This window comes from Phymastichus coffea, unplaced genomic scaffold (assembly GCF_024137745.1).
Source record: "Phymastichus coffea isolate CEN01 unplaced genomic scaffold, Cenicafe_Pcof_1.1 PCOF00066, whole genome shotgun sequence".
Lineage (NCBI taxonomy): Eukaryota > Metazoa > Arthropoda > Insecta > Hymenoptera > Eulophidae > Phymastichus > Phymastichus coffea.
The window spans coordinates 1,296,734-1,324,424 of NW_026706877.1; the positions used below are offsets into that span (position 1 = coordinate 1,296,734).

Genomic DNA, 27,691 nt, shown 5'->3' on the forward strand with positions numbered 1-27,691 from the left:
TTAATCATTCATAGAGATCAATGATCGCGATGAATGAATGATAGTACGTGAAAGAAGTTTCATCAGGAAGCATTGTCTTTTCATTCATTCATCGATCGACAATTTACATTATTTGCACACTTGTTCAAGCGGTGGAGTTACGCTGAATAATTACGAAATATGCGTAGTTTAATCATTCATAGAGATCAATAATCGTGATGAATGAGTGATCGTTCGCGAGCGAAGTCACTTCTTTTTTCCATTATCCGCATTGTCGTAACTGAAGATTGAATAATCAGAAATTAACATTTCAAGTTACGAGATAATAATGCAAATGCTTATATATAAGATAATGATGAAGCTGAATAATAAGTACAAATAAGCGTAGCTGTGCAAGATAGAAAGGAAGAAAAAAAAAATGAATTTTCAAGCTGGCGAAGAAAGTTCCCCACTATAAATCAGCCTTACGTAAAGCCGCGCCGAGAAAAAATTGAAGGAATACGAAATAAAACGAAAACAATTAAGACGGCAAAGGGTGCCGAGCGAGTGCGTGTACATTCACTTTTACTCGCGGGGAGCGGAAGTGCAGTATAAGCTGTTATCGCGTTGCCGCGCATCTCTCGCGGAAATGCGATCGAGTGTAAATGCTAGTGCTTACAACAAAACCACCGGCTTAGCAGGCGCGAGTTCCGTTTGGTTTCTCTTCGCGCCGAGTCTCACGACAAACGACTCTCGTTTTCATTCGACCAAACAATGCTCGCCGACGCGGTGCATCCTCGACATTAAGCGGCGCGCGGATTGACTGCCGTGTCGTTAAACTTTTACGCGGGCGTTATACTTGTTTATGCACGCCGCCGCTGCTGCGCGGACCGCGTCGGTGCAGTGAGCGCTTCAAAATAACACCTGATTGCAGTAATTATCGCAGGCGCGCAGAACAGCTGCAGGTGGGCTGTGATCATAAACGATTTGTTAAGCACTCCTCGCGTTCCAAGTGGCAGTTGATCAAATCTGAGTAGCCCGCGCTTCGAGGAAACCGCCTCTGATGCGTTTCATCGTGCTGGTTTGCTTGTCCATAAGCGTAGCGTTCGCGCGTACGCTCGCTTGAGTTTCTGTAACGAAGGACCAGTTACGGCAGCTTTCCGAGATTCCGAGAGAGGCCAAGTTTTTGAGATACGTGCATCATTACAATCTCTCGAAACTGCACCGACACGGGCGCTCAGGCTCATTCGGATGCTGGTGCTAATTCGACCATTACGTAAGCCGCCACACTGCAGGACTTATAAACGAATGTGGCAACCGATTAGGCGAAAGACGCTAATTCGCCTATCCGAAAGTATCCTCTCCCGTGCTACGTGCCGTACACGTAGGTATACAGAGGCTTTTTATCTAGGCGTCGATAGCAATTAGAGATAGCGCTGAGGGGGACGCACGCGCGTAGACCTCTACTACTGCAACTTATTCATGCGTGTGTCCACTTCCCTGTGTGAGAATCGAAACACTCGTTCGTTCTCAATTACGTCACTCGGTGATCTGCTAGTACGTACAACGCGTGCACGGGCTTCTACCGGGAGACTCACAGCCGGCCGATGCAGGAGCGCCAGGACGACTTGAGAACGACCGCCGATATATCGTGAGAATTTTTCAGCGACTGACGCCCACGTGCATGTGCACGGCTCCGCGTAAGAAGTCAGGGCTGTGTGCGCGCAAACTTGACGTCCTATTCCTGTGCAATGTCCCGAAAGACTGCGCGAGGCCGGATTGTGCGCTTTAATGAGCGGACGCCTGCTCGCCCGCTCCTTCCTAATTATTGTCTTTTCGCCGGGATAATTGCCTCTTTCACTGCGCCGACCAGCGGTGTTACGGCTCAAATGAGAAAGCCAAAAATTTCAAAATTCGTGAATTTTGTGCAATCAACGTTTACAGAAGAATGACGAAAAACCGCTCCCTCTCTTTCTCTCTCGTGGAATTACTTTAAGCAAACATAGGGATACTTTCATTCTTTTTTCTCTTTATCGTGATCGCGGTCACCATGATTATACACAGTCAAATCGCAAATAAACAAAAGGCAGAAACGTCAGTATCGCTGGATCTGGCATTTACGGCAGCTGGCTATCTGCAGTAGCTTTCCTGTCTGGCGGGGATTTGATTTTAGTGGGTAAAAGCGATTATGTGCCCGCGCTTACACAATGGGCTCTGCGCGGCTCAGGGCGGTTGCTCTGGCTGCTGCAGACGCCCGATTACATAAGTTTACGATAAATTTTAGTGTACATTTGCAGGACAATTGCAATTGTTTTTTTACAAATTGGTTTTCACTTTTTTCGCTCTCCGTCTCTCTCTCTCTCTCTCTCTCTCTCTCTCTCTCTCTTCTCTGTCTTCGCGATTATTCAGCTTTCGCTGTTCAAATTCATCGTACAGATTTTGACGTGGAAAGCGAACACAGATACACAAACGAAAAGAGAGGAAATGTGCCTATGCCTGCAGTAGTAGTTATCGAACAGAATGTTCAATGCGTGTTCGGCATTGATAAACGGAATGCACAATGCGTTGGGTTTTGGGAGACTTATCGCGTGAAACGCTAATTTACTTAGTGATAGCGTTGAGTAAAAATTCAGAATACTACCTCTGCAGCAGCAGATGCAACGTAGTTCAAGCTCGAGACAAATGTCGATGGGCGGCGCATTGAATATAGGGCAGGGCAGTCTCAGGCGCTTGGCGAGTGCATACGTGTATAAAAATTGAGGGCAGAGTCGCGCGTTGAAGATCGAGGCCTGCGAAGAACGAGCTTCAATCAGCTGCGTTTGCGATTGAGCGGCAGAGACAACTGGGCCCGACCCCGCGTGACCCCATCTCTCGGCGGCGCTCTCGCTCACTCGCTTTCGATTGGATCGGCAGACTCTCCGACTCGCTCATCTGGCGGACTCTCCCGCCAGGTGTACACGTACGCACACATCATCGTCATCAGCGTCACATCTTAAGCTTCCCCGCTCGGGCTCTAAGACCGCGCGCCAAAGTCCGCAACCACGCAGTCGCTCGCACGCTCGCGCCGAGGTTATTTCGCCTATTTTCGCCGCGCGACGCACCTTACACTGGCTCTATTGTTTCCGTACTTTCCTTCCGGGATCGGCGACGAGCCTCGACGCAGCAACTGCCCAAGTGATATCGCCGATACTTTGTTCGTGCTTCGCTTTTCTTCCGCTCTCAGCGAGTCTCCCTTTCGAGTGTGGTTCGAGCGCGTTGAACAGCTGTGTATGTATCAAGTTCACTCATGTTTCCTTCATTTTTTCCTTCTCGCTCATTTCGCAATACAAGAGATGCTTTGCAAGATGCTTTGCAAGATGCTTTGAGTGTCTGGCACGCATGATGGCTAAAGTGTGAAGGTTAGTTTTGTTATTGTGCTCAATACAATCTGTCGTCTTTATTCATTATCAAGTGCCCGCGATATTTTTCTCTTTTGTCCAGAGATTGGACCAAAATGTTTTCTCGGTAAAACTTGATAATGAATATATCAAACAATGAGATTTGTATATTTGCAGTTCTTGTAAATTTATTGAATGTTTACAATAAGACTCGACGATATAGCGTTGACCGTACTAGTAACTAAATTGCGAGTTGCGTGCTCGTCCGAATCTTTTGTCGTGACGATTCATCAGCGAAATTTAAGTCGGTGAAGTGCTATCTAGTCGAGAGCTTTCTATTTTTCTTACATGATAGTTAAAAGTGTCTGAATCCAAGTGCAAGAAATCAAAATAATTGTACGTTGCCTGAGCTCAATGAAAAGACAACTTTCTCTGGCGACCATATCCATCTAACAGATAGAAGAGCGAATAGACTTGATTTGTATAAGTTACCGAATCACTGTTACGTTTTGAAAAGATTGTCTCTCATGGCCTGCAGCGTCTATTAAAGGTCTAGTCACATTACGCGCGAGAGAGAGAGAGAGAGAGAGAGAGAGAGATCGTGCAAGTTAGTCGGGCGTGACAAAAAAATTACGCAATTTCAAGGTTTTCGCATTGTCGAGTCTCTCTCTCTACTGATTACCAGTTACAAATGATTGATTATTATTGACTGCTAAATGTTTTTTCTTTGAGAACCGGCGCGCAATTAACTTTTCACCAAGCAAAATTGTGCAGCGCGCCCCGGCCAATTATTTCGTTACGTCTAGCATTTTTCATCAGTTTTATCACCTCGTTATTTATCTTATCATTCAGGCGACATACCGCGCGTGAATCATTCACACAGGAAGCCGGTAATTGAAAAAATTTATCACTTATGGGACTTACATTTTGATCAACCAAAAGTGCACATAGTAGCTGAACAATAACGTTAACAAATAATTTGCCATAAAAGAAAAATGGACAGGTATAAAGAGATAAAAATAGTTTGTATCGATGGAGAAAAAAACAAGGAAGAGAAAAAAAAAAACGAAGCGCAATAATCAACGCTGTGAATGAACCGCGGAACCGGGCGGCGATAAATCCTTTAACAACTCAATAAACAGAGATGGATAGGCCGCGCGCGGCTATGTGTGTTTTTTCTTCGGAGTCTAATTGGGAATCAATAGGCAGGCCTCGAGACAATAGGCGAGCAGGAAGAGGCTGCGCGAGCGTGTCGTGAGCCTTGAAGATACATGTGTAGTTGCGCACGTGCACGAGGCTTGCACCACGTGGACCATTAGCTCGCGCGCCGTCGCAATTAGCGGGACGTTAAGCGCGCGGCGAACAATGCCGCCGATGAATTGCCCCCCGGCCACGGGAACGCGATCTCCTATCGGCTCTTGCTCTTTGACCAATTACGTATAGCGCGCGAGACTCTATACTTGCGGTCGCCGCCGCTTACCTATGCCAATCGTCGCGCAATCGCGCATACCTTCTCTTTGCGTTTTCGCACTGTCTTTTCTCTTCCGTCGGCAATCGTTCGTTTGTTGGCCAAGTTCGTCAGCGCTCTCCACGGCTATTCTGCCGATTGTTTATCGGCTCTCGTCGTCCTCGCTATGCCGTAAACATCCAATGCACCTCGCATCTTCGCTTCTCCTTTGCGCTGATCGACCAGCGCTATTTTAATATCGCTCTGTCATTTGTATTAATGACGTACGACTGTGTGCATCGCAGAAATCCGCTTTTACGCGCACAACCGTTTACTTACGAATCGAATGCTAATTCAATATTGCACTCTAAATTCATCCAAGTCCCGAGTACTCGACTGGCTTCCAATTAAACGCTTTTACGGACTTTGAGATTTTAATTACGGAGAAAGGAAACATAGAGGAACGTGCCGACACTTCCTACATTAAAATGCTTTGGTATAACCAATGACGTCGATCATCTCGTACGCACTTTGACATAAATTTCCGCGTAATATGGTATTGAACTTATCGCGTTTCCTCGTCGATAAGCTGTTAATTCAAGCGCAAATTTGTACATTTATTAATTTAATTATAACAGCGGTCGACGTAGCATCAGATCTAACGTAGAAACGGTATGCCGTGTGATAAGGCTTCAATGTTTACTTTAGATTCTAGAGCGCCGACTTACGCAATCGTAAGAAAGTTATAGTTCACTTACGAACACTTATGATGCTAGTCGAAGAAATAGATACGTAAACTAGGACGATTTGCCAGTCAATTATGTAGACTCAAATTAATAAACTATACTGAGGTCATTAGCTCGATACGTTGTTAAATCTTAATAGAACAGATATAGTCTTCGCGGGGCATTAATAACGTCTGACATTCCGCAGACAACTGTCTGATTTCCTGGTTTGCTAGGGTTTAATATCAAGATAACGTACAACGAGAGCGGCACTGCAGACACTTATTTCCATTTATCAATACATATATATATATATATATATATATATATATATATATATATATATATATATATTATTTATTTATCGTGCTCGTTACAATACGTCTTGCGCAAGAGCCCACTCTCTCGAGATCGCGATCTTTTGTGATTTACTCGCTGATATTTCCATGACTTTTTCCATTCTGCCGCGCGCCGCTCTCGATTGATATATCTCAATGTAAGCAGGCTCGCAAGGATATTTACGAGAGTCTTGGTCATTGTCCGAAACATACTAAAACAAAAGGCCACGAAAAAGAAAAAACTCGTAGCTTTTTTTTTGTTACTCTGTGGCCAGAGCGTGTAGCATAGTGGGCTGGTGCCTTGCTGCGAGTTTACGTAAGCTTTTCATTAAGCGAATATTATATAAATTAAGCCGTTGCAGTGTAATTTAATAAAGCCAGATGGCGAAACTGTTTGTGCGCTGAAAACTCACGGCGTCTGTTTTGTGTCTATTTGCAGCGATGTGGCGCAACCCACCAGGAATTTACTTCTGCAAAATGATTCGCATCCTCGCCTTCCTGTGTATGGTGATCCTACCCTTCGCAAGATGCAGCAAGGTAAGTCCTTGGCCAGACTTGTTCTTTACATTGATGCACACGATGGCTCTGAACCGACAATTAAAATCATTCGCCGCGCTATTCTGCGTTGCTTGGCAATGAGAGCCAGGGATCTATCACGGACGTTGGCATGCATAACTAATAGGAAAGAACACACTCGCCTGATTCTTATCGCTCGATATTCTTCATTAACATGTAAAGTAAAGCCTACGTACTAAAATTGGCGATATAATATTATTGATGAGAAAAAAAATACATTAGTATGTCAAGCGCATTCCCGCGAGCGCGCACATTTGTTGCAAATTAGTTTGCAGCACGACTGTGGGTGTTGCGAATTCCATCCTCGCGGCGGCGTGCACGCGAATCAATCATACAATGAAACCACTCGAACAGACGAATTCGCAAAGCAACTTTCTCAAGTTGCATCGCGGCCGCGCCGTAAGCATGGAATAAATCAGCGATAGATCTTGATAATGGGCTTCGAATCCTCTTCAAACATCAGCCAAACTTGTAATCGCACGGTCGTGCATCGCTGAAACTATTCGTAGCTTTGATAGCTCTGAAAAAAAAAAATTTCTCGCCGATATTTTCACAACAGTCATCGCCGCTGGCAAGCGTTGAAAATACAAAACGAAAATAACAAAGTTATTATCCGACGAAAATTTCAGCTGCGCGACTCGTTTATTACATAAATCTAATGAACCGGTTAAGCTCGTTATTTATCATCGTTAGCTTGACGCGTTTCTCAACAGTGGTATATCCATGTGCGCAGACACATAGGATGGGATGCACACACGTGCAATCTCTGCGCGATGAAACAATTGCCAAACGCGCCTAGGAAAATTCGATTTCACTGGTGAAGCGCTGATCGCGATTTCTTTGTTACAAAGAGCGTCGCTCGACAGATGAATCAGAGAAAATGCAAAGCAGACGCGCTCAAGTGCCTGCATACGCGCGCAACACGTGCAGTCTGCCGATTAAGACAATTCGCACGCTCAAGTTCGACTATATAGCTGTCGTACTGTCGACTGTTGCGATCGATCTCGCTTTTATCTTCTCTTTCACTTTGCATTTCTAGTCGCTTCTCTTGCCAAGAATACGAGGCGCGCGAAAGCGCGGGTCCGCGCTTTCGCGCAATGCCTGACTTCAGCCACTCAATTTAAAAGCTTCGCGCGACAACAAAGTTTCGTCACACGCGCTTTAATTGGCTCTCGACAAACCTGTTTGCCACTTCAACTTATCTGCATTTCTCTCTCTTTCGAAGTGGCGCCTACGCGTAACTTGAAACATCGATCGTCACGCATTATATGCGTATAAGAAGTACGATTGTTATAAAAAAGAAACGAATTAAAACGAAAGAGGAAGTCGATCGCACATATTTTGCAATAATCCAGAAAGCTTTTCAGCACTCGAAAACGAGTAGGCGTACTAATTGCCATAACTGTTATTTGGCCCGGTACACACGTGAGTGTCAATTAGTATTATAATAGGAGACTACGTTGCGGTTCGAAGAAACAAAAGTGTGAAATCGTCTACAGATCTAGATAAGAGTTTTCTGGTGGCGAGATCTCGAAGAAAAGAAGAAAAAATGAAGTCAGAGGCGTTACACGGCGTTGCAGGTGCGGAACAATGGCTGCTTTCTCGGGCGCGATATATCGCACGTCTTATAGCTCTGATCGACGTAATGCGCCGCGTGAAAGTGATCGACCTTAGGATCTCGCGCTAACTGCAGACCCACCATCTCCGTGCTATGTGTCAAAGTTGAATTATTGGCTGTCTGCTCGCTGAGAAAATCTTACCGGGCTTATTACAGCAACTATGTCTTGTAAAAGAGTTACTGAGAAAAATTTTATGCAAAGGCTGCCTCGCGACACGATGGCTTCGGCTCTCATTGGGAAAACGGCTACAGCCAGTTTGGCGCACATATGCGTGTACCGCCTTGCGCTATAAACGACCGCAACCCATTTGCTTTGCTTTACAAGGTTACTTGCTCGCTATTACCAATATAATCTCAGCAAACTATGTACGCTTATTCTGACAATAGTTCACGCATCATATATTTATACCTTTTTTACGGGATGAATCGAGCATATAAATATTTATTTTTCCATTTCCACATCAAATAATCATATTCATTTATGTATATAAGCTTGAGTGTACACGCTAACTAATTCGCTAAATTTATCGATTCATCAGTGTTGAGTACAAAATAGCTATCGAGTTCAATCCGATGATTAGCTTATTCTATATCAAGTGTCATGAGAAATAACTTGAACAATCTATATAAATAAAATTAATTTATTTTTATTCGCACCTCTATAACCGTTTTTAATCGTATTTACAGTCTTTATCAATTCTTTGTCAATTCTACATCAGTGCCCCTACAGTACCTACTCTAATTTTATTTTCATTGTTTTCACTATTTTTCTCTCTATATCGTCTTTATGACTTCACCGTACTCTCTCTCTCTCTCTCTTGCAGTGCCCTTTTCAAACTTTCCCGCCACTTTGTCAGCTTCCTATTTAATGTTTCTCTCGTTTCTACCCTTAAGCAAACCTTTGGACCCCTCTCTTTCATTTTCAGTACACTACTTACATAGTTTGCCGCCTTGTTTTTACTTCTATTTTCATAGACTGTCTTCCCATTTGCATTGCCCATGTGTGATTTGGAATGTTTTTACTTGATCCCATTGTCACTTTCACTAATTTTCTTTGCACGCGCTCTATTGATTCTCATTTACTCCGTCTCCATATTTCGGTCCCCTAAACATACCCTTGGTTTTAATTATTCCGTTGATGAGATATAATCGTTTCTTCAGACTTTTGATTTGAACTCTTCTTCTCATTCCCTATACTACGTTCATTGCCTTACTTGCTTTCTCCGTCATTCTTTTCGTATAAATCGGGTGTGTTTTTTTGGGTAAAGCAGGACCTCGGATATTTAAATTCTTTAATTATCTCTAACCCTACATATTTAAACTTTACATTTCTATATTCTTTACACTCTCTTCTGCGCGGATTGATATCTTAGTTTTTTCCGCGTTTACCTCCATTCCATCTCGGTCGTTGCATTTATCCAGTCTCCCTAATATCTTTTCCGTCCACAACTATCACGATATCGTCTGCTAACTTTAAAACGGTAGATTTTCAAATTCCCATCCAAAACCGCGCATCCTATTTTCTTCTGTTCCCACGTTTCGATAATATCATCTAGGTTTTAGCAGAATAAAAGAATAAAATTGACTTATCAAACAGCCCTTTTTCACTTCCTTTGTTGTTTTAAATCCCTTCATCGTTCCTTGTTTTCTGATTATTTCGTTTATTGTCACTCTGTAAATTGCTTGGATCATATGAAAAATGTTACTCATTTTCTCATTTTTTTACTTTCCTATTCGCTATTTCTCTATTAATCACATCAGAAGCGATTTTGTAAACTGTGAATGCTAGGTATAAATAATTTTCATCTCTTTTCATTTTGTTTCCTATTATATTATTCAACGTAAAAATGTGATTTTGCGTCCCCCTACCTGCTTCGGAAACCCGCTTGACTTTATTTGAAACTTTTGTTTTATTTCCGTCTAGTTGCTTATTTCGTTTGCTATTCTTTTAATTAGTAGTTTATATCTTGCGTCTAATAGGAATACGTCCCTGTAATTCTTTGCCCATTCCATATTTATTTCGCCTCTTTCCCACATTTCACTTCAGCTCGCGCATAGGCTTCTCAAGTATATCTCTGGCAGATATTTAATGAATTCTCGGGTGACCCCATCTTACCCGGCCGCTTTGCCATTTTTCATGCTTTTTAATATTTTTCTGATTTCAATTAGGCTTATTTTTCCGTTTAGTGACTCGTCTTCGTTCTCCAACTCATCCGTTCTAATCTCTTCTTTTTCCCTCTCGTGTCTCTCCCCTACTTCGTTTATTACACCTAGAAGTTTGGTAAAATGTTTCAACCAACCCCCTTTTCGGTCGCGTCCCCTTCGCTGGCTTTTGTCGGTCTCTGCTTATTAATTATCTGCCAAAATTCCACCATATCTCTATATTTTGTCATTCTTTCATACTTTGTTTCTCTGTTTTCTCTGCTTTCTGGCGATCAATTTTATAAAGGTTTTTTCTCATTTCTCTCAATGAATCTGTCATTGTTCGACTTAGTTTTCAGCCGCTCATTCCAACATATTCCACGCGACCTGTTTCTATTCTTCTATTTCTTCGCCCTCTGTTTTTTTTTCTTTTACTGGTCCTTAAGCTCATCATTTCTATGTTGGCAGCTACTATTTTTCTGCTTTTATCAATAAGTTCATCAATTAGCTTATAATTTTTTTTCTCTCTATATTTGCTTTTACTTACTCATTTTTCCATTCCTTCCTCCTAGGATATAAAAATTAACTGGTAGGTTATCTGTCTCAGTTCGTGTGAGTACTTTTAGATCACTTATTAAGTCCATGTAACCCGTTCCCCCTCTATTACTGTAGTCAAGCGTCGAGGTTCCAGCATCTCCGATGAAAGTATTAGTACTTATCCACTTTGTCACTCATCGTACAACCATTTTTCACTATCCCGTTACATTCTTTCAGCGTTTTCAACAGCTTTTTACTGTCTGTTGCATTTCTTATCTGCTGACAATCTATCTGGCTCCCTGTTTACTTATTCTTAACCAATTCTCACATCAGTCTTCTACTAATATAGTCATTTTCTTTAGCTATATTTCGGTCTACTATATCTTGTATATTTTTAATTACATTTTATACATTGCGCTTTTGTTTATCTTTTCGTCGCCGTGTAATTGTACATTTTCAATTATTAACCTATATTCTAATTCTTTTATTTTTATTCAACTTGCACTATCTTTTCTGATTCGAACAAGCCTTGCCCCGCTCGCTTCTGCTGTATTCTTCTGCTACCCTCTTCTTACTACCGCAATGTAATTCCCTATCGTTGGTCTCTCACTGATGCACTTCATTGTTTGATCATCGTTGCCCGTCGCCGTCTGCTTACTGTGACTCGTCATCTGCTTGCCATTGCTCGTTGTCGCCTACTTGGCACTGATCGTCGCTGTCAGCTCGTTTTTGTCCACCGTTGCTCATCGCCGCCTGTTTATCGTTGTTCACAGCCGTCAGTTCGCTGTTTCTCATCGTCGTATGGTTGTTTTTGCACGTTGACTCCCAAACGTGGTTGTTCATTGTTCTTGTCTCTGTCCATGTCTTGCCAAAAATTTTTCTTGTTCCCCTGGTTATTGTACCTTATTGTATTGGTATTGTACCACTTCGAAATTGCTTTACCTCACCTTCCAAATATATAGTAGGTCTTCTATTTTGATTTTTAAGTAACCCATGCCTGTTATTCCTATTCGCTATTCTTTCTGTGCAATTTGTGTATCCATTATTGCACTTTCATTATTGTACATATACGTATTATCTGTATGTACGATCTATTTCCATTTCTAATTCCATGTTCTCGAAGTCCGTTATGTATTTTAATATTTTCAGTTTACTCAGCAAGCTGTATAATTTTACAATTATTCTAATTGTAAACGGTAATATTTTCTTTAATCCTACTCGTTCAGTAAAGAGCTTTGCACATGCGTAATGCGCCTTGTAAACATAGCGCATCGCACGTACACGATGTACTTTACTTTTAGGCAGTCAATACGATTCTATGTTGTTTGCTGGGAGCGCAGCATCATCCTACTACGTGGGTATACAAAAAAATTTTATATGAACTACGGGAGTATAATAGGCAAATCATGCTATCTGTAAAATACCGACCTCGTTTCGCTCGATCGGTAACATCACACGGTGCCTTCACTGCCCACTGTGCTCTCTGGATGTATAATATATTATATTATATTAGTATATAATTAGTATAATATTTCTTAACTTAATAATGAAAAATTATTATTTTGAGAACACTGTTCTTATTTCAAGTTCAAAATATTTAAATTACAAAAAATAATAGAATGATTCCCCTTAAAGAATCAATCGTTGCTTATGATCTTATTTTGTCAATATAACTGATTGTCACGAAACTTGAAAGGATTAATATTCAAATATCCATCTTTGCAGACAATAAAATAAACCATAGAAATAGAAAGTTATTTCCTCGTGAAAAATTGTTTTTACACATGTAGATACACTGCCCGTCAATCACTTTTGCCATGCTTACCTCAAAATTAGGCAAACTTGAAAGTTTTGTATCTCGGTCGGAAATCATCGTATCACAAAAAACCGTAGGGCATTTTAAAGGTAATTGCAAAAGCTTCCATTTAAGACGTGCAGAGACTTAAAAATGAAAATATGTGTTTTTTACATTAAAAAAACTGAATAAAAAAATTTGAATTTTTTTAATCTCGACTTAAATCAATGCCAATTTAGAACCAGGCGGTGGAGGGCAAATCGACCTAAGAGGTTCGGAGGGTAATGTCTTTTCCTTTAAAATGAGCTCCCGCGGGGTTCTATCCGATGTTTTTTAACCGAATTACGGCATTTTTTGTAAAAAGCAACCTTTTTTTCCAATCCTCAATTACTTCTACTTGCGTACGTTTCGGAAAAAAATGCTAAAGAGAAAAAAGTTTCATTTTGTCTCCAAGAATACGAAAATAAAGTCAAAATAAATAAAAAATTTTTTTTTGGTTTTTTAGCGCATTAAAAAAATAAAGGTATTTAACTTTTTTTTTACACTTAGTTTTAAAATGTCTAGGGACGTAGTAAATCACAAAAAAACTAAAACTAAGCGTAAAAAAAAAGTTAAATTCCTTTATTTTTTTAATGCGCTAAAAAACCGAAAAAAGTTTTTTTCTCTATTTCTTTATTTTGACTTTATTTTCGTATTTTTGGACACAAAATGAAACTTTTTTCTCTTTGGCATTTTTTTCCAAAACGTACGCAAGTCGAAGTAATTGAGGATTGGAAAAAAAGGTTGCTTTTTACAAAAAACGCCGTAACTCGGTTAAAAAACATCGGATAGAACCCCGCGGGAGCTCATTTTAAAGGGAAAGACATTACCCTCCGAACCCCTCAGGTCGATTTGCCCTCCACCGCCTGGTTCTAAATTGGCATTGATTTAAGTCGAGGTTAAAAAAATTGAAATTTTTTTAATCAATTTTTTTACTGTAAAAAACACATATTTTCATTTTTAAGTCTCTGCACGTCTTAAATGGAAGCTTTTGCAATTACCTTTAAAATTCCCTGCGGTTTTTTGTGATACGATGATTTCCGACCAAGATACAAAACTTTCAAGTTTGCCTAATTTTGAGGTAAGCATGGCAAAAGTGATTGACGGGCAGTGTATGTGGTGTCATTAATATTTTATACACATAATTGACGATAATTTCTTAATTATGTAAAAGTTTCCGATAAAAGACCAATAAGTAATATATTATTTAATGAAGATTAAGATAATAGATTGAATAAGGGGGTAAATGATAAAAATTAAAAGAAAATATATATTAATACAGTTAATATTTTATCGAAATTAAAACGAGCTAATCAGCTAACATTTAATACGCATGCATGACATACAATTAGTAATATTAAAAGAACCGTGGTGATTTAGTGGATAGAAAATCAATCCACTCGTGGGGGTCTGGGATTCGATGCACGACGAATACCAATGGCTTTTTTTCAACAAAAATCACACTTGCATATTGGTAGTGATGATGAAGATGAGAACCGGGCCACCTACTAAAACTAAAGTCATTGGCAACGTTGCACGCATTCATGTACGGGAATCGTGGATAAATTATATGGTTGGAAAATATTCTTCATAAAAGAACTGAAATCTCTCGCAATACACATAGGTTCAATAAATTTCAATACGTTTATTATTATAATCAAATTGTATAAAATATGTACTTTATTATAACTTTTAATTTCAATATCACTTATAGTATGCAATATCTTAGGTAATGTAACTCTTATCACTACAAGTTTACAAAAATATTAATCGTTGGCCGCTGGGTACTATACTATTACACCATGTCGAGTTTAGTGTATGCGAGTACGTGATGCAACTTTGCCAAAGCTAATAGTTTCAGTATTGTATGAAATTTAGTGATCATAAAGGTGCTGTAAAAAGCAATTTTTTTATTTCATTGCGCAGTGATATGGAGGATTAAGATGGTAATTATTATAATCTAGAAACTAAAAAAAACAATGATTTATGCAAATTTGTAGTAAAACTAATGCCCCAAAGGAACCGATCAAAATATAAGGTCCCCGGCTATTGACTCTGCTTAAAATAAATAAAATTGATTTATGTATGATACAAATTTAAGCACAGTTTCTTTATAATGTACTATTATAACAAATATGTTTTAGTATGCAGATTGGATGTATAAAGAATTCTTATTAAAAATATTAAGAGAAATCATACGAATCACTTACTTAATTACTCTAAGTAGAATGAGTTTATAGTGTAGTATCAGAATTAGAAAAACAATGAAAGCAATCAAACCATATAAATAAATTAATGGTTCTTCAAAGAAAAATTGTATTAATTATACATCTTGATTGCATATGACGATAGTTGTTATGAGTGTAATAACATTAGTCCAGCTCACTATATTTAATAAGAAAGTGTTATTGAAAATAGAGCATTGAATTAATAATGGAGTCATCACTTATCATCACCATTAATTTATCTTTTATTTTTAGATTCACGAGCATATGACCAGAGAAGAGATGCTGTCAGTATTCCAGGCGGGCCATGAATCCGGTAAGTCAAGACTGGCGAATAATCTTTTTTTTCAACTGCGATCGCGGAAATTTACTTAATCTGAAATAATGTTAATGAGTAGAATGATTTCCAAGAAGAGAAAAGACTTAAAATTAGTTGTTTTCTTGTGACAGTGCATAATCTGATAAAAGGCAAGTGAGGAACGAATGGTGTCAGTATTTCATTGTTGTTTCTTTGGGCTATTGCAACTGCACTTTGGCATAATCTTCTTTACTTACGCTTAGTCTTAAGCTGTCGACTGAGTGTCGGTGCGTCTATTCACGTCGCGCCAGCTGTTGCATCATCTCGAGACATGCAAATCCGTCGAATAGAATAAAAGCCGAGAGATAAGAGAAGAGAAGAGAAGAGAAGGGAAGGGAAGAGAAGAGAAGAGAAGGGAAGAGAAGAGAGGAGGTTGAAGCGACGGGAGGGTAGGAGGAAGGAAGGAAGGAGGAGAAAGAAAAAGAAAAGGTTATCGAGAAGTAGAAAGAGAGCGAGAGCTGAAGACGGAGAGAGGGCCATCGACTACGTGACTCAGAGACGTCTCGGCGTAATATATGACCGCGAAGGGATCCCCTCCTCGGACGGACGTTACCTAGCCACTCTTCTCGCTCGCGATCGTACATTTTTCATGTTCGCAAAGCGCGACCGGTTGAATCCTTATTTATCGCCGTGAATCAGCGGCATGAATATTTTGGAGAAAAAAAATTTGTCGCGAGCCCGCGCGACACGACCTGCTCTACTCTTCGTCGTCATTTGAGCTGTTCCGTAGCCGCGTAGACTACTATTCGCGCCCCGCAGCCACGCCAAGTCGCATTTTTCTTTGGCGCCCCAACGATACCCTATAGCCACCTTCACTTCGCACTTTTACCGTCTGAAGCTTGATCGATGCCTGCGGAAAAGCCACTTCAAAGTGATTCTCACGAGTCTTGAGCAAGCCCGCCTTCTGCCGATATCTATGTGCGAAGACTCAATTTCAAGCATTTCTATGTTCACCCTGTACTTTGCCTGATGAATTTATAACTTACGCGAGCATCGTTAAAATTCAGACAGCTCGCTCTTGCTACGCGCACTTTCAAAAATCCGCTCACTTGGATGGCAAATAAATTTTGCCAATCAATAACTTTTATATCTTTTACAGTTACTAGCCTCGTTCAGCATCTTCGATATTATTTATCTCTTTTCGTTTTCCTAGTTGTACTTCACTATACTATTACTGGAACATAAATACATTACAACCGCCGATATTCATCAGCAAATAAAAATTCTATTGGTATTATTTAACGATATTTCAAAGATATGTCGAAAAATTATGCAAAAGTTTTAGTGAGCTGCGGTTTATGAAATGCGTTATTAAATTTTATTCAAACTTAGTATTGCTACAACTCCGATATTCGATTATTATTATTAATACATTCAGATTCCGCGTATTCTATAATTAACAATGTATCAGATTAACATACTTATAAATACACTTCAAATTTAACGGTTTAAATAGACGTCTCTTTACTAACAGTAGAATCTATAGAAACACATTTTTTTCCGCATTCTAACCTTTAAATCACACACCTTCGGCGCTTGTTTCCGCTAAACACTGTCCCTAACTGATGCGAAAAGGCTTTTTGACGAAACTCGTTACAGCAATCACCTTCGGCTTGCACCGTAAACTTGTCAAAAAGCCTTTGCACACCCGTTAGCAAATGTACTATTTCTCGTGTGCCGTTTACACCCGAGAGAAGCGAGTCAAGACTCTACTTTCCCGCAATTGTATCCTTATGTACCATTACTTTATTGTATTCGATTCTTTATCTCTTTTGAACGTTTAAAATTTAAAGATGAAAAAATTCATTTCAATTTCATAATTGGAATAAGATTGTGAATTTGTAGCATAGCACGGCCAGCATAAAAAATATATCACATACATTTTATTAAAGGGTTTATTCCTTGCATAGATTTTCATAAATGAAATTTATTGCTGAAGTATATATCTCCTACTTGTGCATATACAGCACAAATGTATTAAAGTACAATGAAACAAATTTTTGCGCTCTTTATACCAATCAACCAATTAAAATGTTTTTAAAATTGTAATAAAAATGTTTATCGGGTTAATATGATTTATTTAATTACAAATAATAAGCGCTTCTCTCGAAAATTCGGTAGCTTCTGCATTGGTCCAAATTTGCCTTTGAAATATTTGTTTTCGTTCGGAATCGCCCGAAAATCTAAAATCTAACAAGAAGCATCGTAAAGCCCCTTGAAACCGTGAAATTAAAATCTTGTAATTTATTCATTCGATACTACTGGTTTGAGAAAGTAAATAGCGATAGATGTATTATGTGCGTCTTAGTAGAGTAAATAAAAAATTAATGAAATTGATTGCACTGTTTGCCATTCAGTTCCAGCGTACGAGGTAGTACCGGTTTTGCACTCTGTACATAGGCGAAGTCCCGAGGCGAGACAGGAGCTGCATCTAAAAGCTTTCGGAACCGACTATAACTTCTCCTTGAAACCGAATAATGGACTCTGGAAGGGAGAGCATGTGGCCATGTGGACTGTAGAGCGAAATGACTCGCAAGCTGATGGATTACGTTATGAAAGGATACCGGAAGTACGTTATCGATTATTTATCTTTTCATCTTGCAATTGCAAAGCTCTTTGTATTATGCGAATGTACAGTCGAGGAGAAAAAACTAAAACTATCGTTCTTGATGAAAAAAAAAAATGAGCGCAAGGAAGTTAGCGATGAAGTAACGACTTAACGGAATACGAAGGTCATACTTATGATTGGTGATTTTGTAACAAGTTGCTCACGTTAAACTATACTATTGCCAACAAATGTCCAAATTGTTGAAATATGCAGGCGAACAAACTGAGTTTCTGTTGAAGAACGCAACTGCAAACAGAATCGGTAATTTGGTGAAAACGAAAGAAAGAATACGAGACGTAATCAAAGGCGTGCAAATAAGCTTAAGCTCTGTTTCGTTTGTGCTGCAGGAAGCCGCCGACATCGGCGATATCTACCAGGACACCCAGAACATGGCATCCATTCTGTTGCACCGGCAGCCCAGTGGGAAAGTGCTTGTCGTAAGTGGCCTCTCGACTTGGTTCTCCGCGCTTTCGTCAGCCGCGTTTATTTCAAAGTATAATAGATACGCGGCAGCGGCGACAGCAGCCTAATGGTCAGTGCTGCAAGCTTTGGAGATGCGAGCGGAGAGGCAGTGGGTAAAATCAACGAAAAGTTGACGATGCCACAATTGGGCCGGCTTAATTGCCGATCGTCGCTCGAGTCGCGCTCCGTTTTGGGCAGTACACGGTGGGATCTCGCTGCACCGGCGCGGCGCCGGGGGAGATCGAACCAGCCGATACCGCGCGCACGCGCGCGCCTTTCGGCAACGGTTCTCATAATTCGCTGGGTTGGCGCGTGCTTGCATCACCCCTTGCCCTGCACTCGATTCCAGGAAGTTCACTTGCCCAACAGATTTCCGCCGTCGATGCTGCTGCTCTGCCTGCTCCGTTCGCGCCAATTTTTTTTCTTCGCTTTCGCCATACAAACGTCGTTTAAATATTGCCTCCCCGCGTGTGCGCCTGCCGCTCGCGCCGGCAGAGCAAGAACAGACTGCGCGAGCCGCGCGAGCCGCTTTACCTTTCAATGCGAAAGTCAAAGCGAGCGTTTAGCTTTGCGCCAAGGCACCGAGCAGATAACGAAATATCGTCGCTTTCCAACTCGGCTCTGCGCGAGGCTGCGGCTAGCTCGCACGCCTTTCTTTCGAATATCCTTTGCGCAGCCTCCAGACCAAATATCCTTTTGCCATCTATCTTTCTTTTCTCTCTTGCACTTTTCGCCGACGCACTCACGCGAGCTTCAATGAAATTCAATGGCTGATCGTACGATTTTCGGAACAATAAGGCTTTTTATCCGAACCGAATATTTACTCGCAGCTTGGATCTAATTAAGGATGAATCAACAGCGTACACGCGGCTAATATTTGCGCAAAGATTTGAATGTGCAATGCCAGTTGTTCTAAGCGGAACACGGAAAAGATAGCGGGAATATTATTTTTCTAAGAACATTCAATATATAGTATTCTGACAACGGCTTTCGCAATTACTCGTCAATCTAGCTTCGTACTTTTTGTATCGTTTGTCGAGTTTGATAAAGAGACAATGGCTTTGTGAAATCCCACGCGTGGTATTTCCACCATGAGGCCTAGAAAGCGTTATTACCGATTTTTTAGAGGCTGCACGCCAACTCTCTACGATAAAAATCCCCATTGCTGCAATTTCTCGAGAGTTCATACGAATAGAACGAGCGAATCCTGGACTTTGAGAGAAATGGTTGATCGATCCCCAGTCGTAGTGAGTGGTGGGCAAAATGAACAAAAAAATAAATAAATAATGGTAAGAAAAATAAGCAGGCGCCGAAGATCTTTGATCTGTCGAAGCGCGAATGTAGCCTGAAAATGGGCTTTCTCGGTCCATGTGTATTTCTCGGAACCACTAGAATCGAGCGATACGATCTCCTGTCCGTACGGGGATATATGACTCGCGCCGAGTACGTAGAGAGCGGACGCGCGCGGGTGTCGCTAAATTTTTCAAGCGGCGAGAAATAAGCCGAGGCTCGATTAATATCGCAATCAATGTGAGCGATTTGGAGCCTCAGATTTTCGACTCGATCATTAGTTTGAGAATATCGCGCTACACCGAATTCTCGAACGATCGCGTGCAGGTAGGAGACCGCCGACTCTTATCGCGCATGCACGCCGGTTATCAGGGAAACACGCTTACGCACTATCGCTCTTTGACTTTGCTTGGCTGGCGGCTGTGCGCAGACAAAGCTTAGATACCGACGAAGATGAGACGCAAATCGTCTTGGATCGATGCACACACTTACATAAGCACAAGCTGTGCACACGGAGCAGCCGACCCAGCCGCGGTGTTGACCTTTTGCTTTCACTCTGCGCCGACGCAGCTGCCTTGCGACGATGCTCCTCTCTCATTCTGTGCACCGACGGACGCTTTGCCACTGTTTTTTTATGCTAATCCATCCCAAGTTGCGAATTAACATCCAAACTAGTTGCTCGCAGTTTGGGACATGAAAAATACTTTGAATTCAGGATGGACATATCGGCACGGACCTGGTGATCCGCTCGTTGCCCGATCGCGTGGTGAACGAAGTCGTGAGCAAGATGCAAGAGCTGCACGAGCCGCATTTACTGCCAAACGTCACGAGGGCGAAGCGAAGCCTCCAGCATACCAGCCATCACGTCGTCTACAGAAGGATAAATAGGCCCATAGAAGACGAATTCAGTGATTTCGGTGAGTCTTATCACTCTCAGCAATCATCCAGCCTTCGAGTAAAAGTATAGTTGCGATTCCTAGTTTCACCCGTCGATCAGAAAAAACAAATGCGAGGTCAGCGTTGAGATATTGTTTTGCAAGTCGAGTGCTCGAGGCGTGAACCATTTTACGGTTCGCCGATGCGTCAAATCTACGCACGGAAAATGAGAATTTACTGAAACTCTTTGGCTTGAAAATTCGCCTCGATTTTTTAATAATCTGTCTTGATTTGTTTAATCTAATTTCAGCATACATGGAACCTGATCACTTGTCGAAAAAGTTCAGATCCAAGAGATCAGCTAGTAGTAGTAGGCCTAAACGAGAAGCGCCATACGTAATTTATCCCGAAATTCTCTGCATCGTCGATTACGACGGCTACAGGTGAGTCTAAATGATTTCCTCGCTCCGTTACTTGGAAATGCATCGCCGTCCCTGAAAAAATCGCTGAGTTCTTTTACCGTCTAGTTGAATTAGCTGATTTGAGTGTTCATTAGCGCAATCGTTTTGACCGACGCAGCTCCTATGCAAATTGAAAAATGACGACCGATTTACGGAGTACAGTAAGAATGTCTTGTGCTTAAAAAAGCCATGCGTTTTTTTACTTTCGCACGATCGATCTTTTATTAAAATACGATTCTTTATTGATCTTTAATTCACTGGATTGACGTCTTTCCAAGCATTTAAAAATACATTCGTTAATGTACGTCAATCAGGGTCCGTGCGTTCGATTCGACTCGTATTAAATAAAAACTTCAACGCATCTGGTTTTCATCAATGCAACTGATTATCAACTCCGTGCAAATCTACATTCGTCGAAGGTGCGTCATTTGCTGTCCTTCGTCGATCATTCACCCCACCTCCGAGATTCGTAGAATCATCCACGCCACTGTCCTTGCGAGCTGCCAATGATCCGTTGGGTTTTTAAGAAAATTCGCTCTGGAACAAGTTTTGATTTGTCCTGGCGAATATTGACGCCTCGCTCATTCTCATCTTTTTGCAGATTGCACGGCGGTGATAATGTACAGATCAAACGATACTTCGTGTCATTTTGGAACGGAGTGGATCTTAGGTACAAGTTGCTAAAAGGCCCCAAAATACGCATCAGCATTGCCGGTATCATCATTTCGCGGGTAAGATTACATGTTTCGCTGAAGCTCAACGCAAATTCGCCCGAGTTTCGATCAACAGTTGGTCTAAGTTAGTCCAATGTGTTTGGTTTAAGGGAAGAGATGCTACGCCATATCTGGAAAGAAATCGCGTGGGGCGAGATGCAATAGATTCTGCAGCTGCGTTGACCGATATGGGCAAATATCTATTTCGAGAAAGAAGACTTCCGGTTTACGACATCGCGGTTGCAGTTACAAAGTAAGCGTATCCATAGTTTTCATCAGTGATTCTCACGTTCCTTTATAAGAAAATGACATTTTTGCACTTTACTTTTCATATCATTCACTTCAATTGCTACATATCCTTATCTGTACGATATTCAATCATTTGAAAGTGTCATTAAAAATATTCCAATTGAATAATTCACGATATTTCAGTTCTCTACTGATTTATTGGAACAATTAAATGTTATTAGCGAGCCTAATCGAATACGTTATTGATGAATATAAACGTTAACGAATTCCAATTGATTGAGATAGCACATCAGTAGAGAAAACAGAAAATCGTAACTGGCACATGAGCTTTATACTGTCACTCTATTATTGTATTAGTTGTATTATTCTGAAGACGAAAGACTCGATAATTAATATCGATGATGAAATGCCATAATGTCGTTATAAGTAAAAGAAACACGCAGGTACTACATAAAATAGCTCTTTAAATGCACTCTGATGACTTCATACTGTCCATGTTTTTTATTTCGTGAAACAGGTATGATATGTGCCGTCGTAGGAAAGGCGGCCGCTGCACTAAGGGAACTGCTGGTATGGTTTATTACATAGCGATCATGCTTTCCAATTACGTTTTTATTACCAAATTTTAATATAACTTAGTCATTGTATTGTTTGCCTGCTCTCTCGTTGATGTATCTATTCAATTTGCCCTCACTTTTGTAGTTTTAATTACTCACACTGTACATAGCTCGTATATACCATCGCCATTTGAGAGTTTGTTGTGCCTTGTGTGTGAAAAATAAAACCGTGCCAACAGAAAACCAAGTCAAAGCGATTTTCATTCCAATTGCTTCGCGAGAAAACTCATTTCTATGTCTATGATAACGAGCCAGGTTTCGTTCTTTTCTATGGCGCTCCACAAACAAGTAGATGAGCGCAAAAGTAGGACCAATTCCAAATAATGAAAATCGCTTTTCACCAAGTAGATTGTTTTCGATTCCAATCACGCGTTGTGAAAGTCTGTCGCGTGCATCCATCGCAACGTTACACTATACTCGGGCATGGCATACGCGTTTGCTCTTCATTTACAACCTATTTTATTACGTTGTTTATGTTCAACATCTCACTTTTTGATATTCGAATCGCACAATCAGAGTCAACTACTTTACCGGAAGCACTCAGACATTTACAGCGCGTTGTTTAGTGTTTTGGGAAGCATGCCATGGTTCAGTGATGCCGCTGATAGACCTGTAGGTCACAGCTCGTAATTTTAAAGAACCAAGTGAGAAATGCACAGCACACGATCAATATATACTCATAAATGTCTGCTAATTTGAAATCTGGACGATCGACAATAATAACTTTTTTCTTTGGAGGTACGTTCCTATCGCGTGTTGCTCGTTTCTCGCTTGAAAATACATTTTAGAAGCTTCGGTAGAACGTCACGTAGATTAGTAAAATGGCGCATAATTATAGTCAACGCTCGTTCTTTTAAATTCTGCAGGCTTTTGTTACTAGTCACAAGCACATAATTAGTTAACTAAACACTCGTTTAATCTTAAAAAAAATTAATTTGAAATCTAAAAAATTAAGTCTAGCAGAATTTTTAGGAGAACTGCTCCACGAAAACCTCTTTCCCCTGCCTCATCACTGTTCATTGATGATATTTATCATACTCCATATTCATAAAATTTAGTTTTTAATCCTGATTAATTACAGCTATTAACAGTCTTTTAACTCCTCAGCAAAAAAAAAAAAAAATCAGAATAAACGAAGAATCACAAGTTACGAAGACTCGTAGAATCGTCTGTTCTCAACAAGTCGCCATGCTTTCCTTTATTTAATTGTTTACACATATTTTTTTTAAAGTTTCAAAAAATTTACAGATTAGTTTATATACGTTAATAGTTATTAGAATTTTTTGATAGTTATTTAAAATTATTTGCCATAATTCTTACGACGATTTACATGCAACAATTGTATTTATTTACTTTAAACGTCGTTCTTATAAGTAAATATATGTATCGACTGTTACGGGAGACGGAGACGTCGTGAAATTCCAAAGTGTCCAAATAAGTTACGATGATAAAAGAGAATATTTTTATTGTTGCGTTACAGATTAGATATGTGCAGACGGCAATATGCGAATGATGTATGCAATAGAGGAACCGCAGGTACGTTGTTCATATAAAATGAACAAAATGTCAAAATTCACCTGCAGATCTGTTTTTAAATCTACTATCTGCTGAACTTTCACAATGAGACACTTTTATCTTTTATTTGTCTTTTTTTTCTGTTTATGGTCTTTTTTTGCTTCATTGTAATTATTTATATTCACTATGCAAAACTTTGTCTCTTGATACTTGCAACAAAATTTCTCAAATCTAAGCTTTTTTTACTATTTTATGTACTTTGTGTGTCTAATTTCATTTATCTTAAAAATGCGTACCTACGCCTCTTCGTTTGGTCTATATGTCTTTGGTTTACTTTCTTATGTTTATGTGTCCTTTTATTATTTATGTTACGCACACAATGTCTGTACTTTGTCAAACTATCTATCCACATGCAAGCCATATACAAGTCTGGCATCAAAAGTAATGTTCTCAAATTATATTCACTTTCAATATTTCTATGACTTATAAATAATGTTAAAGGATGATATAAATACTTTATGCGGATGTATGTTATAGTAGCCCGGTATAGTATTTTCAAAAAAATTTATGTATATCAAATAGATTGTGAGAAATGATAATTTTTATAGCAACTTATCTTTACAGCTTGAATTATTCAATACGAAAAAACCGTGTTTTCGTCGACTAAGATATGTTCAACCTAAAATACGTAAATATTAATAATCCATACTGAACAATAAGTTTCTTATCAGGTATACAATATTTGTATAAGGTCTTTTACAAAGAAAAATAAAATATTTAAATAATTGATTTATTGAATTTCCATTCGAGATTTAACATTATATTCACATCTCCAATATAACAATCTTATTAACAATATATGCATGTTGCTAAGCGGGGTATAATTTCATTCAACACTAAATTACTGATTAATAATGATCTAATTTTGAAGCCATGGCTTATTACAGTGTTATTCTCATAACATTTTCTAGAATAATATAATAATTATATTATTAACGGATTTAACACGTAACAAGCAATAAGTGCTTTCAACCAAACATAAGGTCATATTTTTGACGTGAACATTTTAAGAAGATTGCACGAAGACACTTATTGCATAATCATTATTTTATTTTGATACAGTATTATTGTAATCTAACCATTCAAGTAAGAATTGAGTTGTGTCGATTTGTTTTAATGATTACAATAACGAAAGTATTTAGTATATTTTAACAAAAAGACAAAGCCAGCGAACAATGTCTAATCAAGTGTATTTGGTGTATAGGTTTTGCATATGTCGGTGGAGCTTGCGTGGTGAACAAGAGGCTTGAAAAAGTTAATTCAGTGGCTATAATCGAAGATACCGGCGGCTTCAGTGGTATTATCGTAGCGGCTCACGAAGTCGGCCATCTGTAAGTACAACACAAAATTGCGCGTGTATTTTTGACGGTCAACACTCTACAGACCGAATGTATACGAATGTTGTCTTGTCAGACTGGGTGCTGTACATGACGGCTCGCCACCACCAAGTTACCTGGGAGGTCCCGGAGCTGAAAAATGCCGCTGGGAAGACGGATATATTATGAGTGATCTGAGGCATACGGAAAAAGGCTTCAAGTGGTCTCACTGCAGTGTTTCTTCTTTCCACCACTTTTTGAAGTAAGACGTTCGACAGCGATGCAAGTCTTTTTAACTACTTAAACATCGCGTAGAAGAAGCAACTGGCGCGTATGTTTGGAGAATGCGATCGAATGATTTACGAATGTGATTTTCAGCGGAGACACAGCAACGTGTCTTTACAATGCCCCTCACGAGGATGAAGCGCTGCCAAGAGTACTGCCAGGAAAACTGTTGTCACTCGATGCACAATGTCGAAAGGACCGTGGAACAAGCGCTTGCTTTGTAAGAACTTTAAGTTAACTTTCTTCCGCGCGAAACAAAAGAACCCAATTTGTATGCTACTTTTATCGTTGAAATTAACAGAAAGACGATCGTGTCTGCGCTCAACTTTTCTGCTTTGATGCCGGCTCGGGCTACTGCGTTGCATATCGACCAGCAGCCGAAGGTTCTCCATGTGGAGATGGTCAAGTGAGTTTAATCGATTGATATCTAAAAACGTTTTAGTTCAAAGGAAACGCATGACGATTAATTTACTGCTTGTTTAGTATTGTCTAAATGGAAAATGCGTTGCCGAGCACGAGAATATTATACCTGATTATACGCAAAACATACCAACGTACGTGCGACATGACAACATCTACAATGCTGCCACGCAAAGTCGACCATTGTACAATCGATACAATACAAGTACCACAGAGTACAGGTAAATTTTAAGTGATGCATTAAGAAGAAATTCAAATAGTTTTTAAAAAAAGTAGAATATTATTGACGATTGGATTATTATAAATACGAGAACACAAGTCGTTTTGTCGTTGACTTAGCATCACGCAAACATTTATTAGCAAGAAAGCAGAGAAAAGCCTCGCTGAATTAATAAAATATGCTATGCAGGTCTCCATGGGAAGTAACAACTCGAAGCACATATCAGTACAAGTACACGACGCCTTATACGACATCGACGAGTACGACTACGATGACCACGACAGCCAGTCCCCTGACTTCACTGTATCCAACATCAACGCCATACACACGTTACATTTACTCGACAATAAGTAATTTTATAAACGACGATTACAACAAAAAGTACAGCTCCGACTATAACAAGGACGTTAACAACAATTACGTGTACACCACTGCCACGAGCAAGAAGACAAATCCCTATGACTATTCGAATACTTATTATTCAAAAGGCAGCGACTACCCTAACGACGTTGACTATTTGAAAGCCACACCCTACAGATATACTAAGAGTACCGTCAAGTCGACATCGCTCGCGCAGACGAGCACCACCGTCACCCACTATGCTCCGCAAAATTACGGTCACGGTAAGGATGGAGCTTAACGAGAGGTTTTATTCTATATCTGGCCAACATTACTTTTCAAAATTCTCTTGAGCTATGCAACTTTCTTCTCTGGAGCTCTCATAATGGATTCCTTTTTCAACACTGATCGTTCTATTCTCAATGTATTTCTTGGTCATTCTATGTTCTTTGGGTATCCACTTGAAAATTTTCTACAGCAATTCTATTTTATTTCTAAACTGAAAATATTTATTATATTTCTTCAATCATTTGCTTGTTTTGTAAATATTTGTCTTTTTCGTCGATGCGTCTTTCATTCATTGTCAAACTTTTGCTCGATTGAATCCTGTCATTTCTGTTCTTACTTCACTCGTCAATTTATTACATTTAATATTCTTTCGACATAAATTCATAATTTAGTTAACATTCCTTTCAATACTGTGAAAATAAATTGGCTTCACACGAATTATTTTCTTCATCAATGAATCCTCAATGCCACTATTGTTATTACTTTTTTCGACCACACGATGCAAAATCCACCTGCTTTCTTGTTCTTTGTTATTTAGTTGACTTCCTTGGCTTTCGTTTCAGTGTGAAATTAATACAAAAGATATAAATTCATACAAGACTGATATACGCCAATTGATTGAAGATTCTGGCATACGTTACGCATTCTAATGACGTCTTGTGAAAACATTTCTTATCAGGATTATTAATTTTATGGATTTCTTATCTTTGATACAAGTTTCCAAAGAACTACATCTCTACGATAACTGTTTCTTATAGCATGCATACCGGTTTTTTACGCTCACTAAATTAATCAACGTGTCACTAACGCGATTATATCAACAACACTCTTCTCTTG

The 27,691-nt window shown here is 39.7% G+C and overlaps 1 protein-coding gene across 4 annotated transcripts in view; it reads left to right on the plus strand.

Moving 5' to 3' along the window:
- LOC131667488 (A disintegrin and metalloproteinase with thrombospondin motifs like) overlaps window positions 1-27,691 on the plus strand; it is a 71,527-nt gene that overhangs the window by 42,409 nt on the left and 1,427 nt on the right. For 2 of the 4 annotated variants that reach the window (XM_058940922.1, XM_058940924.1), the window contains exons 3-17: window positions 6,285-6,382; window positions 15,033-15,093; window positions 17,493-17,704; window positions 18,091-18,180; window positions 20,211-20,412; window positions 20,682-20,814; window positions 21,434-21,563; window positions 21,656-21,798; window positions 23,892-23,947; window positions 25,191-25,317; window positions 25,400-25,564; window positions 25,681-25,807; window positions 25,889-25,993; window positions 26,071-26,228; window positions 26,417-26,850. In XM_058940922.1, coding sequence (XP_058796905.1) covers window positions 6,287-6,382; window positions 15,033-15,093; window positions 17,493-17,704; window positions 18,091-18,180; window positions 20,211-20,412; window positions 20,682-20,814; window positions 21,434-21,563; window positions 21,656-21,798; window positions 23,892-23,947; window positions 25,191-25,317; window positions 25,400-25,564; window positions 25,681-25,807; window positions 25,889-25,993; window positions 26,071-26,228; window positions 26,417-26,850 — 2,239 coding nt within the window. In that variant the 5' untranslated portion in view covers window positions 6,285-6,286. Of the gene's footprint in view, window positions 1-3,013; window positions 3,357-6,284; window positions 6,383-15,032; window positions 15,094-17,492; window positions 17,705-18,090; window positions 18,181-20,210; window positions 20,413-20,681; window positions 20,815-21,433; window positions 21,564-21,655; window positions 21,799-22,311; window positions 22,365-23,891; window positions 23,948-25,190; window positions 25,318-25,399; window positions 25,565-25,680; window positions 25,808-25,888; window positions 25,994-26,070; window positions 26,229-26,416; window positions 26,851-27,691 lie in introns of those variants that run through there. The other 2 variants (XM_058940923.1, XM_058940925.1) reach the window with 2 other exon arrangements.